The sequence below is a fragment of the Typha angustifolia genome, chromosome 12 (genome assembly GCF_048772165.1).
Source record: "Typha angustifolia cultivar Huaian chromosome 12, ASM4877216v1, whole genome shotgun sequence".
Classification (NCBI taxonomy): domain Eukaryota; kingdom Viridiplantae; phylum Streptophyta; class Magnoliopsida; order Poales; family Typhaceae; genus Typha; species Typha angustifolia.
The window spans coordinates 7,348,064-7,365,795 of NC_133250.1; the positions used below are offsets into that span (position 1 = coordinate 7,348,064).

General features: G+C 33.3%; 1 protein-coding gene across 2 annotated transcripts; it reads left to right on the top strand.

Annotated features, from left to right (window-relative positions):
• LOC140772634 (protein FLOWERING LOCUS T-like) lies at positions 1-9,085 on the top strand. Of its 2 annotated transcripts, XM_073114796.1 has the most exons (5): positions 1-315; positions 1,772-1,833; positions 4,305-4,345; positions 7,617-7,830; positions 8,570-9,085. In XM_073114796.1, exons 1-5 carry the CDS (start codon positions 118-120, stop codon positions 8,574-8,576), a joined length of 522 nt encoding a protein of 173 aa, XP_072970897.1. In that variant the 5' UTR covers positions 1-117; the 3' UTR covers positions 8,577-9,085. The 2 variants fall into 2 exon arrangements, 1 of the variants encoding a protein (XP_072970897.1); XR_012106320.1 differs by lacking the exons at positions 1-315; positions 1,772-1,833; positions 8,570-9,085 and adding an exon at positions 1,849-3,290 and having other exon boundaries at positions 5,745-7,759.
• The last annotated feature ends 8,647 nt before the right edge of the window (positions 9,086-17,732 follow it).

The window sequence follows — 17,732 nt, forward strand, 5'->3', positions numbered from 1 at the left end:
TCACTTGTCTAACCATCATCATCTTTCCTGCTCCTCCTCCTCCACCTCCTCCTCCTCCACCTCCTCCTCTTCCTCTTTGTTATATTAAGTTACATTAGGCAGGTGGCCGGGTTTGCTATGTCAAGAGGAAGGGATCCTTTGGTCTTAGGGCAAGTCATTGGTGATGTCTTGGATCCTTTCGTCAAGTCGGCTACTATGAGAATAATGTACAGCAGTAAGGAGATCACAAATGGGACCGGGCTAAGGGCATCGGCGGTGGCCACTAAGCCTCACGTCGAGATCGAAGGGCACGATCAAAGGAAGCTATATACACTTGTAAGTCACCCTAATAATTAACTTGTAGGGTCAAGATGTGATTAGGGTACAACTTGGTTGGACGGTGTGGTGTATATCCCACCTGACCCTTGTTTGATCCACGCATTGACTTGAACCTTAATTGGCTATAGAACAAGAAGACAGAGCTCAGGTGAGAAATTGCTATGCCAACAAGAAGCTAAGTTGGTCAACTTTTGAGTTTCTCAACCTTTACTATTACCATTATCATTTTTGAGTTATAGCTAGCTGTTGCAAAAGGAACATCACGTATATTTTACTTTCTAACACTTCAACCTTCATCATGTCAAATACCTATTATTGCAAATGTTAGAGTTATAGAAATGGTGAAAAATATAATTATGTACATGTAAATAGATAGATAGATAGATAGAGAGAGAGAGACAGAGCTAGTGGAGAGACTAATTAGTCAATTTTAGGCAATGCCTCTCTCAGAAGAAAATAAACGACAAAGAAATAAAGTCAGCTAGGCATCCATTCCGCAAGTCACATTCTCTTATCATGAGATATATAGAAAAAAAGATATGTTATAACCTCACTCCACTAGTAACATGACTAGTGAGTAGCGATTCTCTTATTCATGGAATGTTCTCAAAGTCAACATATATTTGGTCCACGCATATTCTTTTACTGTTGTATAATGGCTTATTCGATTATTAATTTTAATCTGTATTTAGATAACTAGTTGATTTAAAATATTAAACTAACTGTTAGCTAACAAACTAATAATACATATCATGTATTTAATATACATAACATTTACATGGTTTGGTGGCTTATCTAGTATCCACGACCAAGGGTGAGACATGCCGGTTTCGCTTTCCTCAGACAAGTTACATCGCAGTTACTGGCTACATCTTATGTATATGTATATATATATATATATTTATGAAACACTAGTTTGATACATACTATGATTTTGAATACGAATCCAACCCATACCCCCTCCGTTGACTTTGCCTTTTTGACTCTGATCCCTGAGAATATAAGATATTATTCTCAACAGTGAAATATGCTTCAGAATCTCATACATTCAGATATCATTGCATGCTAAAACAAACATAGCACAGAGCACCAAAATAAGCAAAATTAACTGATGAAAACTGTTGACCTTGGATTACCTCATAATTTGAAAGACCATTAATTAATTTAATATTAGGAAAGAAATCGAGAGTACTACTTGATAGAGGAAATTAAAAGCGAGAAACGCTTCAAAGTGTATTACTTCTGACAATTGTCTTTTTTACTTCTTTAAATTATTAATTTTAGTTTTGAATATAATTTTTAAAGTGTCTGATTATTAAAGTTCATGTACCATCCTGAATATTATTTGTTACCTTGCAATATCATCTTATATTATGCCGAAAATGTAGATCATGGTTAATTTTATAAGTCTTTGAATAATTAATACTGAGTTGTCTAATTATCATTTTACAAGGTGATGGTGGACCCCGATGCGCCAAGCCCAAGCAATCCAAGCCACAGAGAATATTTGCACTGGTGAGCTTAGAACTCTTTACTCTTTTACATGTTTATTGATAGATGGGTTCTCTAAACTATGTTTGTAGGATAAAAGAACTACTGAAATTAGTTTAGATACCTCTAAAATTAATAATCCACACTCTTCTGTCAACATCTTTAGCTTAAGTAGAAGCAGTAGCATAATAAAATCTAATTTCGAAATTTAGGTACTAAATTGTTGTGCATATAAAAAATAAGCATGAGAAATTTCTTCTCGAAAAAGAAGAGAAATTTGGATGATATAACCTTCAAAACTGTTTATCAAGACTATAGCAGCATCTGTCCCCATATATGATATATTTGACAATAAGTGGAAATATAAATCCAACCTATGACTATAAGTTCTTTAATTTCTTGAGTAAATACATGCAACCACAGAACAAAAAAAGGAAAGGATTTACAGATGATTGGATGGGACTAATTATTTAATTTTTTTCCTATGAAAGAACTCCAGTCATTTCAGCTTTTCATCAGTATATTTGTACATAGGACCACAAGCTTTACCAAGGAAAACTTAAACTTAGGGACTACTTATCTCAAAAGAGTACTTACAATTTTACAAAAAAGAGAAGGGTTGTTCTATAATGAAAAGAATGATGTAGTTCTTTGCAACTTAAGATTATCATTTGTTTTTATCAAGTACTAGTGGGTTATTGTGAAAGACAACTAATGTTATTTGTTACTCTAATTTGTCACACATATAAATAATTGCAAATGTTATGGTTATTCAGTACTTGTCTTTAACTAATTGACTCTTTCCTAAAAATGAACATGTTCCGTTACATAATGTTGCCTTTTCATTTGATAAGATGATCTATGAGGCTACAAAGTTCTTATATAACATGTCAATTGGAATAAAATACGTTAACAGTATAACCATCTCGTGATAAGTTAAATTTGATCAGAAATCTATCAGAATAATTGAACTTGAAGCTCCCATTTTTTTTTCTCTATTTATGTGAGTGATTCTAACTTTGGATAACCAACTTATCTTTACGTGCGCCATGGTTTCCCATTTCATTGGAATTGTAGTTAATTGCGTATCAGTGAGGTGTCCATTAGAATCAGATGATTCTTGATTGACTTTTGCATGAAACTACTATATAGTACACCTGGTAGAGTTCTTCTCTTATTTCCTATTTCCTTATCATATTTACTTTTTTTTCTTGTTCAAATCAACAATAGTGGTCGTACTCCAGCATGAGTTACTTTGACGTTTATCAAGATGTAGATCTGCTGAAGTAATAATAAAAGTTAGACGACTTCTAAAATTATTACCATTTTCATAAAATTGGTTGTATGGGACACTATTAGAGTTCAAACACAACCTATCCACACAACCTGCAGGAATTGAATCTAGCTTTCTCCAAAAAGGAGGGGATTGTTTCTTCCTCTGAACCAGCCAGCTCAGGGCTATGTCAGTCAGTATTATTTAGGTAAGAACCAAGAATTTTCATACTCCTAACAATCTTTCAAGTTCGTAGAAGATACAGTTCATAAATTTGTTCTGCTTCTTGACTATCTGCAAGAAAATCATCACAGTGCAGGTGAAGGAATATCTTCTAACTTCATTAAGATTTAGTAGAAGGACTTAATGATTATGACTTACATTTTGTGTATACACCAAAGAGGCTTACGAGATATGTTTAATAGGACAAACTCAGCTGTTAGAAAAGTTAACTTTGCTACTGCATCTCAGATATATCATGTTGTGGAATCATGAGTTGCAAGTATCTTTATTATTTTATTTTTTGGAGAAATGAATATGAAGCTGTTATTTGACTATGCAAACAAGAAAAAGTGCACTAAATATATATTTCTTTTGTCCATGCACGTGTGCATACACGATTTAGCATGTGAATACACATTTAAATACATGCCAAATATTATAAAATTGATATATATATATATATATATATAGTCGAGTAATCTTAAGGATACATATTGGCATGCCTTCTTTGTTGTTTTTTCTTTGTGGCACATAAAAAAAAATTAAAATTGTGAATCCCTATTTTTAGGTCATGAAGATGCTGAATTTCAGGTCGATTTTAACTGCTTTTGGGCTTGATTGTAGATTATGCCATTGTAATAAATGTCCATAGATCAAACTTATAACTTGTAAGCAAGATGATTTAGCTCTGGCATCTCTACTAGGTGTTGGGTCTGCAAGCAAACAGAGCTAGCGTATATTTCACCTATCCCAACAAACTTTTAATGAAGGAATATAAAATCTTGGTAATATTATTTTGAGAAAAAGATATATATAATCTAAGTTTTTATAGAAGAAATACATAATAACTCTTTAGTTCGCCTAGTATTTTTCACACATCTAAATATTTAGAATAAGGTGCACCAAGTACTAATGAAGTAATGAATCAAACTTATACTTTTGTAGATTTTCATTAGAAACGTATGAGAAGGAACTAATTGGCCCTTTGATGATCTTATAGGTTGGTGACAGATATTCCGGAAACAACTGATGCAAGTTTTGGTGGGTGACATTTCTACTACTATTCTCATCCTCTTTTTACTTTTATTTATGCATAATATATATTAAATTTGCTGCTAGTTTTTTCTTTACATTATTGCATTATTTCTTGTTTGTTTTTCTTCTCACACACAGCAGTTGGTGAGTGAAAATTTATGTGGGGGCAGACTAGTCCGAGTTCCAAACTTAATAATTTTATTTTTCGAAATACTTATCCAGATTTTGATTTGGTAGCATGATCGATTTAATTTCTTAAATCTGTCAACCACACAAATTTTCTGGTCTTAATTTTCTTGGATCCTTGAATCGATCAACACAAATTAGAGCCAGGAACATAAGGATTGGCAAATGGATTACACTTAATAATTGTAATGTAGGCTAATGGCATTGCTAATATACATGGCACATAAAATTTGTAAAACAACATGGAATAAAAAAGGTTCAACTTTGGTTTTAAATTATGTATTGTTGTTCATCAAAACTTGAATGAAACAAAAGTTCACTCATGATTTACTCATATCAACTTTGTAGAATTAAAGGTTTTTATTCTCTCTTAAGACAAAAAAAAAAAAAGCATTACTGTTTTCTAATGAAAGAATAACTATTGTGCTTGCCATAATTCATGAAATTTGATGCAAATAGGCATACATTGAGTTTTCTTTCAGTTAATGCATCAAATATCATTCTTTGTTATGGCAAATGAAATCTTGGACTATTTTAACATCAATTTAGAGAAGCAATAGAGAAAATGGGCCTATTATGGTTGGGTCCATTTGCAGTTTTACTTCAATGTTTTGAAGTAAATGCTTCTTTGGAAGGACAATGCACTCTATAATTGTAAGAATAGTGATATTAGCCAAGCAAATTAAAAATGACGACGGAGCAGGGAATGACAAATATATCCTTATTTTATCCCTCTTTATTATTACGATTATTCATCCTTATAAGGATATTATTGTCATTTCCTTAACCTCGCCACCGTCATGGTTGCTCTATTCATATCACTATCCCACTAACCCTAGAGGTAGATAAGGATTGATAAAAAAAAGAAGAGATTTTATAATGTAAAAAATTGTCTTACACAAACAAATAATTCGAACTTTTAAATAAGGACAAGATAGTCTTTTTGTAATTTAAGTCGAGTTTTAATTGTAATTCGTTAGATTTATTAATTGAAGGAACAATATTTTGGAAATAGCTCAACAATTTCGGTGTGTAATTATAATATTTTTTAAGAAAAAAACACAAAATTAATGACAACTAGGTAAGTATGATAAGAAAGAAGAAAGAGAACTCCAAGAAGGATCAAGGCAAAGAAAGAGAAAGAGAAAAAGAGAGAGAGAGAGAGGGGGGGATGGGCCCCGCTCCCGGTATATGACCGCACCTATTATTTTTGATGCAGGTGGGTGAGAGAGGGAGGAGCAGTTGGACGGTTGTTGTTATCTTCTCGCCCAACGGTGCCTCGAGATGCGTGATTTTATTCTCTGTGGGCCCCACTTGATCTAGTAGCCAGCGTGGCAGGGCTTCAACCGGCTGTTGTTAAACTCCTCCTCCTCGCAGTGATCTACGCGATGCTGTGTGTGGGCCCACAAGAAAGAGAAAAACAAAATATCTAATTTTCTACGGATTATTCGATGGTGGACGTACGGTTCTCTGATGTCTCCCTCTACATGCAAACTCTTGAGTGAGAATATTATCTACTACTTAAACCCTACATGCTAACCTTTTAAACCAAACCTAACCTAACCTTTGGCAAAACATCCATCATACATACATATGCATGCATTAAGTGTTAATTATATATTCTCACCCTTTGAACTATGACTCACTGTCTCAGAAGAACAAAAGCATACAATTACACTGCACTACCTGAATCATTTTGACCTAGCTTGCTAGTGCATACTTTTTCCCTTTTATCAGCTTTCATACATAACATTGGGAATAATATCATTAGTTAATGATAACTGGATCTATAGATTCATCTTAGATAGTTGTTTTTGCAAGTTCTACATTAGCATATTACCATGCATCCATGCATGTGCAAGTTTTTTTTTTTTTTAAATTGCATTGATTTATACCCATTTTGCCTTCATAGTTATAATGCTATATGTGTGTGCTTGTCTGTTTATTTTTCAGCATATTTGTTGTGTGTTTGTATTCATATATATGTTAAAAAGATGCAAATTAAGACAGAAAAAAAAAAAACCATATACAACCATTGATGATATGTTACACCTAATGGAAGATGATAAGGAACTCTCTCTCTCTCTCTCTCTCTATATATATATATCTGTTTGCTTTCTTTTCGAAAATGTATAATGTGTTAGGAACTGTAAATGAAAGAAGAGTTATGTTAGAAGTATTAGTCTTAATTAAATGTCAGGAAAAAAATAGAGAGTAGTTAATTGACTAACTTCTGAATGAATGTTGATGAACTTTCAAGTCTTATGCACTTATTTTAAAGAAAAATGAACAGTTCTTTCTAAATAAGAAGTATTATTCTCTAGATGACATCAAGTAATAACTTTATTTCTCAAGAAAAGTGTCACCAGGTAATGAATAGTTCACTGTGTCTAATTATAACATTCTTGAGTTTTGAAAAATCCTTTTTTTTTTTATTATTAGAAGCTTTAAAACATTTTACAACCACATTAAAATACTGAAATGCTTTTCATATGTTAAATGAGAACTTTATTTTGGTCAGTTTAACTAATATTAAATTGTATCTTTAAATCATGGAATTACATGTTGCTTATAACACAAACTTAAAAGCAATACTAAATTTAAGCTGGAAAATGCGTAGACCGAGGCTTTCATAATTTAAACTACTTTCTGTTACTAGGTTTTCACTAGCTTTTGAGTAAATTAGCATGTTACTTTTGGTATAGAATATGAAACTATAGAGAAAAAAATTCTATACTTGTCTGCCTCCTGATATTTTTGCACATTCATTCAAAGAAGAGGTAAAGAAAAAGAACTCTGAAAATATAACATAGAATCTATACTTGTCTGCCTCCTAATACTTTTGCACATTCATCCAAATAAGAGGTAAGGAAAACAAAATTATAAGCATTTAGGGAATTGAATTTTGTATTGCTTTAGAAGACATTCACTATTATTACTAAGAGTATGACATTCGAAAGAAGTAATTTAAAGAGAATTTAATTTCTCTAAGAAAAGTGCCGCCCGCCCCCGCTATTGCCACTTCTTCCCTGATCCTTTGTAAGAAAATTATATTTTTGCAAAACCTAAATTAATGAACACAATGTTTCAGGAAATGAGATAGTCCCCTATGAAGGTCCGCGACCGTCGGCAGGAATTCATCGTATCATTTTTGTGCTATTTCGACAGGAAGTTCAGCAAACTGTTTATGCACCTGGATGGCGCCAAAATTTCAATACTAGGGATTTTTCTGCCTTTTATAATATTGCTCCAGTAGCCGCCTTATACTTCAATTGCCAAAGAGAGACTGGTGTTGGAGGTAGAAGGTAGATAATATCTTAGAATTAATATTTTTTCTGCATAAATACATAAATAATAGAAAGCAGAAGATCCAAAATATATATAAAAAAGTTTTAAAACAGTTGCTTGGTAGTAAAAACTAAGAGAACACAAAAGATATATCTATGCAGAATTACAACTTTTAATTTGTTTGATATCTATTTGAGTTCAATAGAACAATCCCCAGAATATGTTTGCATTAATTTTTCAGTTCCATTTTCTTTACTTCCTACTCATCTGAATAAAACACCATAGTAGGTAGATTTCAAGGTTGATGGACATAGATCCTTTCTCATTTTCAATTTCGATATTTCCTTCTAGCTACAATGATACAATTTAGTTGAAGTCTTGTATTATGATTATTATTATTTTTCGGATCGAATAGAACTTAGAACTAGCTCAAATTTTTTAACGAAGTTTTGGACTTGTTTTATATTCATCCTTATTGTATGACCCAAGCATTGTATGAGTAACATTTAAGACAGATAATTAAATCTAATGATAATACTAGTAATTGAGAAAAAAATAATATTGACACGGCATCTTCATCATCATTTATATCTTAGCTCCTGAATGAATGATCCTTTTGCTTTTATAGAACTTATGGTCCAGGAGAATACCAACCAAAAGTATGTACTTCTTGCTTGAATTGGTAGAACTTAGATTTATAGTTTCCAAGAAAATGATTTCTGGATTATAGAGTAAAATCTTCTTGTTGAATCAAAGGTTTTAACGAAGAACTGACGAACTTATCGATCGGGAGTTTTACCGGTGGCTATTCATATTCATGATAATGGAAATACAAGCTATCAAGGAGTTGAATTCAGTGAGACTTCATGTGACGGAGGAAAGCATCTACTAATCCATTTGGTGGGGATATGATGTGCTTCTACTTTTCATTATCATTAATTGTTATCTTTCTTCTTCTTCTTCTTCTTCTTCTTCTTCTTCTTCTTCTTCTTCTTCTTCTTCTTCTTCTTCTTCTTCTTCTTCTTCTTCTTCTTCTTCTTCTTCTTCTTCTTCTTCTTCTTCTTCTTCTTCTTCTTCTTCTTCTTCTTCTTCTTCTTCTTCTTCTTCTTCTTCTTCTTCTCTCTCTCTCTCTCTCTCTTTCTCTGTAAGATTAATTTCCTTATTGTCTGTCTCAGTAGTTATTTAGGAAGGTAGCTGTTGCTCCAATTCATAACTCTCATATTGTAGAGGATGGCACATGCAGTAAATAAAATACTCCATCATCATTTGCAACATCAAGAGCAAAGTTGAATCACTAATAAAAGATAAAATGTATTGCTTTTTCATCAATTAAAAAATGAAGAGTTAGTCATGACTACGCTATCTTAATCCTGCAATTGTTATCTTATTTGCCGAAAAGTTTAAGAAGTTCTTCAAGAACACTAATAGATGACAGAGAACTCCAAAGGAAGGAACTCTCAAAAAAAAGGAAAGACTTCAAATGAAACAACTTGTACTCTAACTTCTACTTGCAAAATAGGAAAAATAAAAGAATTGAAGTAAATGAGTGAAATGCTCCAAGTCTTGGTTATGAACACTTTGTAAAAGAATATCCAAACCTAAAGAATAAGAGCAAGGCGTTTGACAACAACTTGGTGAGGGTGGTTGTATCAAGTTTGATTGGAGTGGTCAAAGGTGAGGAACACAGATGATCTCCATCGTTTGACTAGGGAAGGAAATGTCTTAGTTTGTGTTCATTAGGATCCAATTTGGAGAGGGTGGGGCTGGATAATAGTTAAATAAAATCAAGTGCTTGCCTTTGAGAGGGACATCGAGCATACTATTTGATCATAGGAAAGATTTGAAATGGTCAGTCATGCTCACAAAGGTGGCACTATTGCACTAAATGAGAGATCTTGTGGAGCTAGTCTCATGGTGGTTCAAGGAAAGGGTGTCGTCCTCCAGGGCTGAGGAGCTAAGTTTCATCCGAAGTGATCATTGGGATCATAAACATTGGTAATATATGTAAACTTGGATATTTTGTCGTGAAAGAGTATGGAAAAGGAGTAATACCTTTCACAATAATTAATCTCGATCAATGACTAAGAGGGAGGACCAACCAACTAAGTGTTAGAATACAGATTTGTAATATGTGCTTGCAGTTAATGTGCAGTGCATTATAGATTAGAAAAAAAGGAGAGCAAAGGAATGAAGAATGTTCTATCTTCTGAATTTTTTTTCACACTCAGATGAGTCTGGTATTTATACAAGGAGTAAAATTAAAGATTTTCACACACTTGTACAATTCTACCAACTCTTATACTATATTCCAGTTGTCTAACATCTGATTATATACTTGTACTGCTCTTTGGCCGTTAAGATCATCTAGGAATTTTAGCCATATGAGGCTTTGCTTAGTCAGCAAGAAAGTCATTTTTTTAATTTATTATTTTGTTTGAGTTAGCTACAGCTTGTAACTTAGAAGATCCCTTAGGTAAAAGAACCTTTCTTTAGGGAAAGCCTTGATAAAAATGTGAGCAATTTGCTCCTCTGATTTACAGTATAATATCTCAATAATATTGTTCTACAATGCATCCCTTACGAAGTAATACTTCCTCTTAATGTGTCTAGTCTTGTGATGAAAGACTGGATTTCTTGTCATTGTAATGGCAGAAGTATTGTCACACATTAGAGGGGTTGCATTCGACTGAACCTCACCAAGATTATTTAGGACAAACCTCAACCAAATAGGTTGAGAAGTAGCTTCTGCTGCACTAACATATTCTGCTTCTATAATTGATAGAGCAACATTTTGTTGCTTTATAGATGCCCAAAAAATACTCTTGAGCCAAATGTAAAAGCATACCTTAAAGTGCTCTTCATGTCATCCTCACATCCACTCTAATCATTGTCACAATAATCAATCATTGCTAATTTTCCTCTTTCATATTTAATGTCATAGTCCAAAATTTCTTGTATGTATATAAGGACCCTCTTAGCGGTTCTCATGTGAATTTTGCTTAAACAATGCATGAATCTTGAGAGTAGACTAGATACAAGCATGATATCTGGTCTAGTTGCAATGAGATATAATAAATTCTCACCATGTTTTTGTATAAATTAGGATATGCTGCTTCACTTCCATCATCTTTCTTTTAACTTCTCATTAACTATTAGTCGTGTGGTCATTGATTTGCAACCTTTTAGCCCAAATTTCTTAAGAAATGTTTGAGCATATTTCTTTTGGTGAATGAAGATATTGTTAGAACTTTGAACTACTCCAATTCCCAAAAAATAATGCAGCAATCTTAAATTAGTCATCTTATACTTCTTCATCATGTCCTTCTTGGACTCTAACATCATTTCTTTATTGCTATCAGTAAACACAACATCATTCACATATATTGACACTATGAGTGTGTTTACATTGTTCACTATCTTGGTGTACAATATAGTTTCACTTGGGCTCCTCTGAAAACCATTTTCAATAAAATAGGAATCTATTTTTTCATACCAAGCTCTAGGAGCTTGCTTCAAGCCATATAAAGCCTTTTATAATTTATAACTTTCTCTTCTGCATCCTTGACCACAAAACCCTCCCGTTGATTTAAATAGACCTCTTCTTCCAACACACCATTTAAAAATGCAGATTTGACATCAAGTTGGTATAACTTCCAATCCTTCTTAGCTGATAATGCAATCAGTACTCTGATGGTGTCTAATATTGCAACTGGTGCAAAGGTTTCATTGAAATCTACACTAGGTTGTTGAGTATATCCTTTTGCTGCTAATCTTGCTTTATTTTTTCGCACTAAACCATCCAAATTAAGCTTTGTCTTGTAGATCCATTTGACACTAATGATTGGTTTGTCACTTGGTCTATCAACCAATTCCTAGGTTTGATTTTTCTCAATCATTGACACTTCATACTCCATTTCTTTTTGCCGAGCAACATCCTTCTCTACCTCTTCAAAGTTTTTTGGTTTTACAATACAAAATATTTAGGATGCATATATTTCATTTAAACTTCTAAGCCTCATTGGTGTTGAGCCGGGAGTTGAATCTTGTGATCCAAATGCTTCATGAATTTTCATTTACAGCTTGAGAGGGTTGAATTGGGGATAGAACTTGAGTTATAGTCTCATCAAATTCTGGTTCATTTCTAGAATTTTTAACTTCACTGTCATTGATTGGAACACTAATAAATTGCTCAGAATTTGTTTTCCAATTCCAATGTGATTTCTCATTGAAAATTACATCTCTTGACAAGATAACTTTGCTGGTTTTCAGATTAAACAACCTATAACCCTTTTCACTGCTGCCATAACCAACAAACAAACATTTTGTTGCTGATTTATCTAGTTTATGCCTTAATTGTGTAGGCACATGAGCGTAGCAAATAGAACCAAATAATCTTAGATGCTTGACTGATGATTTTCTTCCACTGAAAGCTTCAAATGGAGTTTTCTGCTTCAATACTTTGGTTGGACACCTATTCAACAAATATACAACAGTATTAATAGCTTCTCCCTAGAAATGATAATGCATTTGCTTCTCATGCAGCATTGACTTTGCCATCTTAACTATTGTTTTATTTTTTTCTCTCATCAACTCCATTTTGCTAAGGAGTGTAGGTAGTAAGCAATTGCTTCTCTAACCCCATCTCTTTACATATTATTAAACTCATTTGAGTTGAATTCACCTCTCTTGTAACTTCTTAATCTTTTAATTTGGTAACCACTTTGCTTCTCAACCATGAGCTTAAACTTCTGAACACAACAAAAACTTCTGATTTATCTCAACAGATACATCCAACACGGACTCATCTATGAAAGTGAGAAAATATCTATTTCCAACTAGAGTTGCAGTTTGTATAGGTCCACAAGCATCAGACTGGATGAGTTCCAAGGGTTTAAAGCTCTCTAGATTTGATCTTCAGAATATAATTCCCTATGCTGCTTCCCAAGTGCACAACTTTCACAAATTTCATTTGCTTCATGAATCTCTAGCTGACCATACACCATCTCATTTTTCTATAAACTTCTTAAACTCTGCAAGTTCAAACGCCTCATTCTTTTATGCTAGAGCCAAGTAGTATCCATAACATATGCTCTCATAGCTATTGGATTCAAATACTTCAAAGAGAGAGGAAAACTTCTATTATCTTTCATTCTCACCTTAGCAATCAGATTATTAATTTTTTGTCTTCATAAATTGCTGCCGCATAACCTTCGAACATAATGAAGTAACAATGTTCCATCATTTGCCCTACACTTAGTAGATTTTCATCTAGACCAGGCACTAACACCACTTCTTTGACGTGCCTCTTACCTTTCTTAGTCTAGACTACAAGAGTTCATTTCCCAATTGCATTCACCAACACATCGTTACCCATTTTCACCTTTGATGTGATATTAGTATCTACATTGATTAGCAATGTCTCATTCCCTATCATATGGTTACTACAACTACTGTCCAAGTACCACACACTATCATCATTTATTACAATTGTACATTGACAAGTAAAGAACACACTACCTTCTTCTTTATTTGTCTGATGTGCATAGTTAGCTTGCTGATTTCCATTTGCAGTGTACTCCTTTTGCATATGCCCAAATCTATTACACCTTCTACATTTTGGTTTAGCCTTGAACCAGCAAACTCTAAAATACATTTTGTCACAAAATTTGTAAGTTGCTTTAGGTGCATTAGTGGATTGTTTTAATGCAATACCACATTTTCCTTCCCATTTCTTATTTTTCTGTTTTGAGGCTTCTTACCTTTGTTGCTAGAACCTCCACTAGATTGATTACTCTTCTCTAAGGCTGATACTCAGACCTTAAAATGCATTCTCTGTAGTTGAAACAAAGTGCATCTCAAGTCTTTGATCAAAAACATTTATGGAGTTCATAATCGTTTATACACTTAGCTTATCTAGGTCCTTTTGTCTATTCAATAATAAAAACAATAGATTCATATGACCTAGTTAAGCTAAATAAAATCTTCTACACAATCCTTTTATCAGGTATTTATTTACCAAAACTCCTCAGTCTAGTAAAATAATCCTTAAGCAAATCATTTTCTTTCATTCTAATGTATTCAAAATCATGTCTAAGAGCTTGAAGTTTTATAACTCTTACCTACTCATCTCCTATGAACTCCTTCTATAAGACATCCCATATTGCCTTAGCTGATTCTTCATTTGCAATTCTTAGAAAAATATCATTTGAAACAACATTCTGGATAAAACTGAGTGCCTTTGCATCTTTGGTGAGCTTCTCTTTCAAGGCAACTCTCTTAGCCATACTAAGCTCAGCCTCTACTTCATTTTCAAATATTTCAAAATCCTCTTCTATAAGCTCCATAGGTTATGGGACTTAATTAGCCACTAAGATCATCTAGGAATTTTAGCCATATAAGGCTTTGCTCGATCAACAAGAAATTCATTTTTTAATTTGTTGTTTTGTTTGAGTCAGCTATCGCTTGTAGCTTAACTACCAACATATGGCATACCTTGGAATCATCCGTGTCCAACTGAACCCAAAAATTGATAGGGCAAGGCCCAAGGAAGGAGAAGAAATAAGCTTGATGCAGTTTAGAGAGTTTAGACTCCTGAATACACAACGTATTATAGCGAGAGTATTAATACAATTATATTATAATGAAAAATTCATGGATAGAATTACATGTAATAGAGTTGTACAAACTAAATTCATGTATATGGCTAAGAATTCTACTTAGGGAAAATAAGATTGAGCAAAAGGATTAAAGTTCAAAGTGAAAGAAAGCAAATTTAGTATGTAACTTTAGAGTCCATTCGAATATGCTATAGAGCATTTGAATGTTGGCACAAGAAAGGCAAAGAGTGCAAAAGAAAACTAAAGATGCATTCCAAACGGATTAAGTGGTGCTTGAACAACATGCACAAATTGAGCAAAGAAATTCAATTTTAGAGTCAAACATGAGTTTCATTTTGGGGATTCACATAGTACAAATTATAAAGGTTCTCCACACTATATAAAGATGATCTAAAGACAAACCAAAAGTATCCATCCAAAATATTTTATTTTTCCATCAAAGTGTGAGGAAATATTATGTAGTTTTAGCGCTTGTTGAACACCAAATACGTCTTCACATCAGAGGAGCTGAACATCTACAACAACAATGTCACCAGAACTTATTAGCGGTCTATAGCTTGAGTGTAAACCAGATGTGAAGGCTTCCTATTGTCACAAGAGTAGCGCAAGGAGATTGGAGATTTAAATACTTAGACATTGGACTATTCAGAGGTGTTATAAGTAATTTGTATTTATATCTTAGTGAAATAGATCGATCAAGTTTGGACGGATCTATGATTTTTTTCTCTTTTGTAAGGGAAATTTTTTTTTTAATGTTAAAAGAATCATGTATTAGTTTTTGCGTTGGTTTCCATATTGGGTTTTGGTTCTATTTTTTTTCTTACTTTCCATATCTATTTGGACTTAGTTGGAGTAGAATTTCCCTACCCCTAGAAGTTAATTTCAAAGAATTAACAACTAAGTTTCACAGATGGCACTTCTTGAAGGAGGATCTAAGTCCTCTAACATCCTTGGATGTAATTAACATAAAAGTATTACAAAACCCAAAATGACAAAAACTAGGGGCAGTCAATGTTTTCATGAGTGGGGATTCATAAGCTTGAGATCATCTACTGTTGGTTGGAGTTCATTGGCAGATAAGATAATCATACCAACTCCCTTTATAAGCTGAGAAAGAGAGAGGAGATATTAGGAGAGTTAACTTTAGTAAAAGCATAGTCCCTAAGCAGAGGAAGAGAAATCATAAGGGGTGAGAGTTCTGGGTTAACGTCCATTCTGGTGGGCCTGGTTCCCATGTAGCGCCCCAAGTCTACCTGGGTTAGAGCAAGGTGTGTTGTCGGCTTCAGGGCCAACAAAATTGTGTATGAAGTGTTGGTGGACTTAAGGGGCCTAATTCAAGCAAGGACCCACCTACAACACGAGTCAAAGAAAGGGAGAAGGGAAATACAAGGCAAGTATAGAAATCAAAAGGATAGAAAAGGAAGTATGTCCATAGTCAGTGAACTAAGGTGGTTGAGTAACAAATGAGGAAGTTAGCAAGGTAGGCCAACATCCTAACTTGTCCCTATCAATCTAATCTTCTTGAATGGAGGGAAAAGTTTACCAAACCCCGTATTGGTAATAATTGAAAGGCGAAATGACTTCTTTTATAGTAACTTTTCCCCCTTCACTCCAAAAGAGTTCTCCAAAAGAGTTCTCATTTCCCCTTTCATTCCAAAAGAATTCTTCTAAAGTTTACCAAACCCCGTATTGGTAATAATTGAAAGGCGAAATGAGTTCTTTTATAGTAACTTTTCCCCTTTCACTGCAAAAGAGTTCTCCTAACACTTATCTAGCTATTGAAGGGCTAACAAGCTAAGGTTCATCCGAACTTCAGCTACTGTCCGATTGATATCTCAAGATCTAGCCATCAAAACCCTGAGATCTTGAATTTGTTGAAAACTCTCTTCAAAGATAACAACATATCCAAAATTTAGTAAGATCCAACGGCTAGATTCTTTGAAATTTCCTTCGAAAGTCATGTCCTCAAACCTGTCCAGAACCATTATGGATCGAATCAAGCCGGTTCATAATAGATTATTACAAACATACTTTACACTGAAAATATCGCATAGATCATTGTTGTATGAAATGTTTATAATAAACGAATACAAAAATGTAAGATAATTTAGGAAGAGAGAAAAACTAGGTTTTAGGGCTATCTCGAACTATTTGGATTTTATTAACTTTAATTTCAATCTTTATAACTCAATTTAGGAGTTTTACATTCCAAATCCTCAAAATGAATGATTTACTATTATAATATGAAAAGAAATTTCTAAAGTAATTTTAACCATTTTTGTATCATTTTACTGAGCATGTAGCTAGCCCTAGTTAGTTTACTCCAACATCAATGTACTTGAAGACTACATTGAGGAGGAAACTACTAAATAGATGCAAAATAATCTAGATATAATAATGTAAATCAACCTATTGATAGAAAAAGTAAGGCTGAATCTATGAAACATATCAAGTACACATTTATCAAGGCATAGGGCTCATACGATAAAATAAGTTAATCTTTAAAATTATATAAACAAATTGAGTTATAAAAATTAAAATTAAAGTGGATAAAATCTAAGTAGTTGGAGAGAACCTTGATGCACAATCTCTCAATCTATCTTTCTAAATTATCTTACATTTTGTACTATTTTATTTAAACTTTTTACACAAATAGTGACTTACAAGATATATCTTGTGTAGTGTATCCTTCGCCACCATTTTCCTATAAATTTGACTATCTTAAAAATAAACTATAATTGACCATTGTACTTAACAGATATTTTTTAGTGATCAATACGGAACGTAATAACAAATTGTCTGCTAGAAAAATGGCAATTCTGGAGAGCTTAGATTAGAACGATTTGATAGAGGAGCAGAGAGAAGAATAAAGGCCAACAGGAGTGAACAAAGGAGGGTAGAAGAGAGGGAAAATTAGGGGTGAAAATGAGTCAAAATAAATTCAACTTGACTCGATGCTGTACATGAATCGGTTCTAATATGAGTGTAAATTTGTTATTCGTCCCGTATCTAGATACATATACAAATAGATGTTTAAAAAAACTCTACATTCGTATTCGGATATGTTTGATATAACTTAGTCAAATATGGACCTAGGTATTTGATATATGTTTACTCGTTTATATATAAATATTTCTTCATCCAATAGTCATAACCTTAACCTAGCCATCATCCATTCATCCAACGGTCGGCCACTAAGAAGGCAAGAAATGGAACCTCTTCACTAGTGATCTCCGACTCTCTCCTTCTCCACCGATGGCCTCTCCAACAAGGCAACACTCTCCTCACCAGTGACCTCTCCT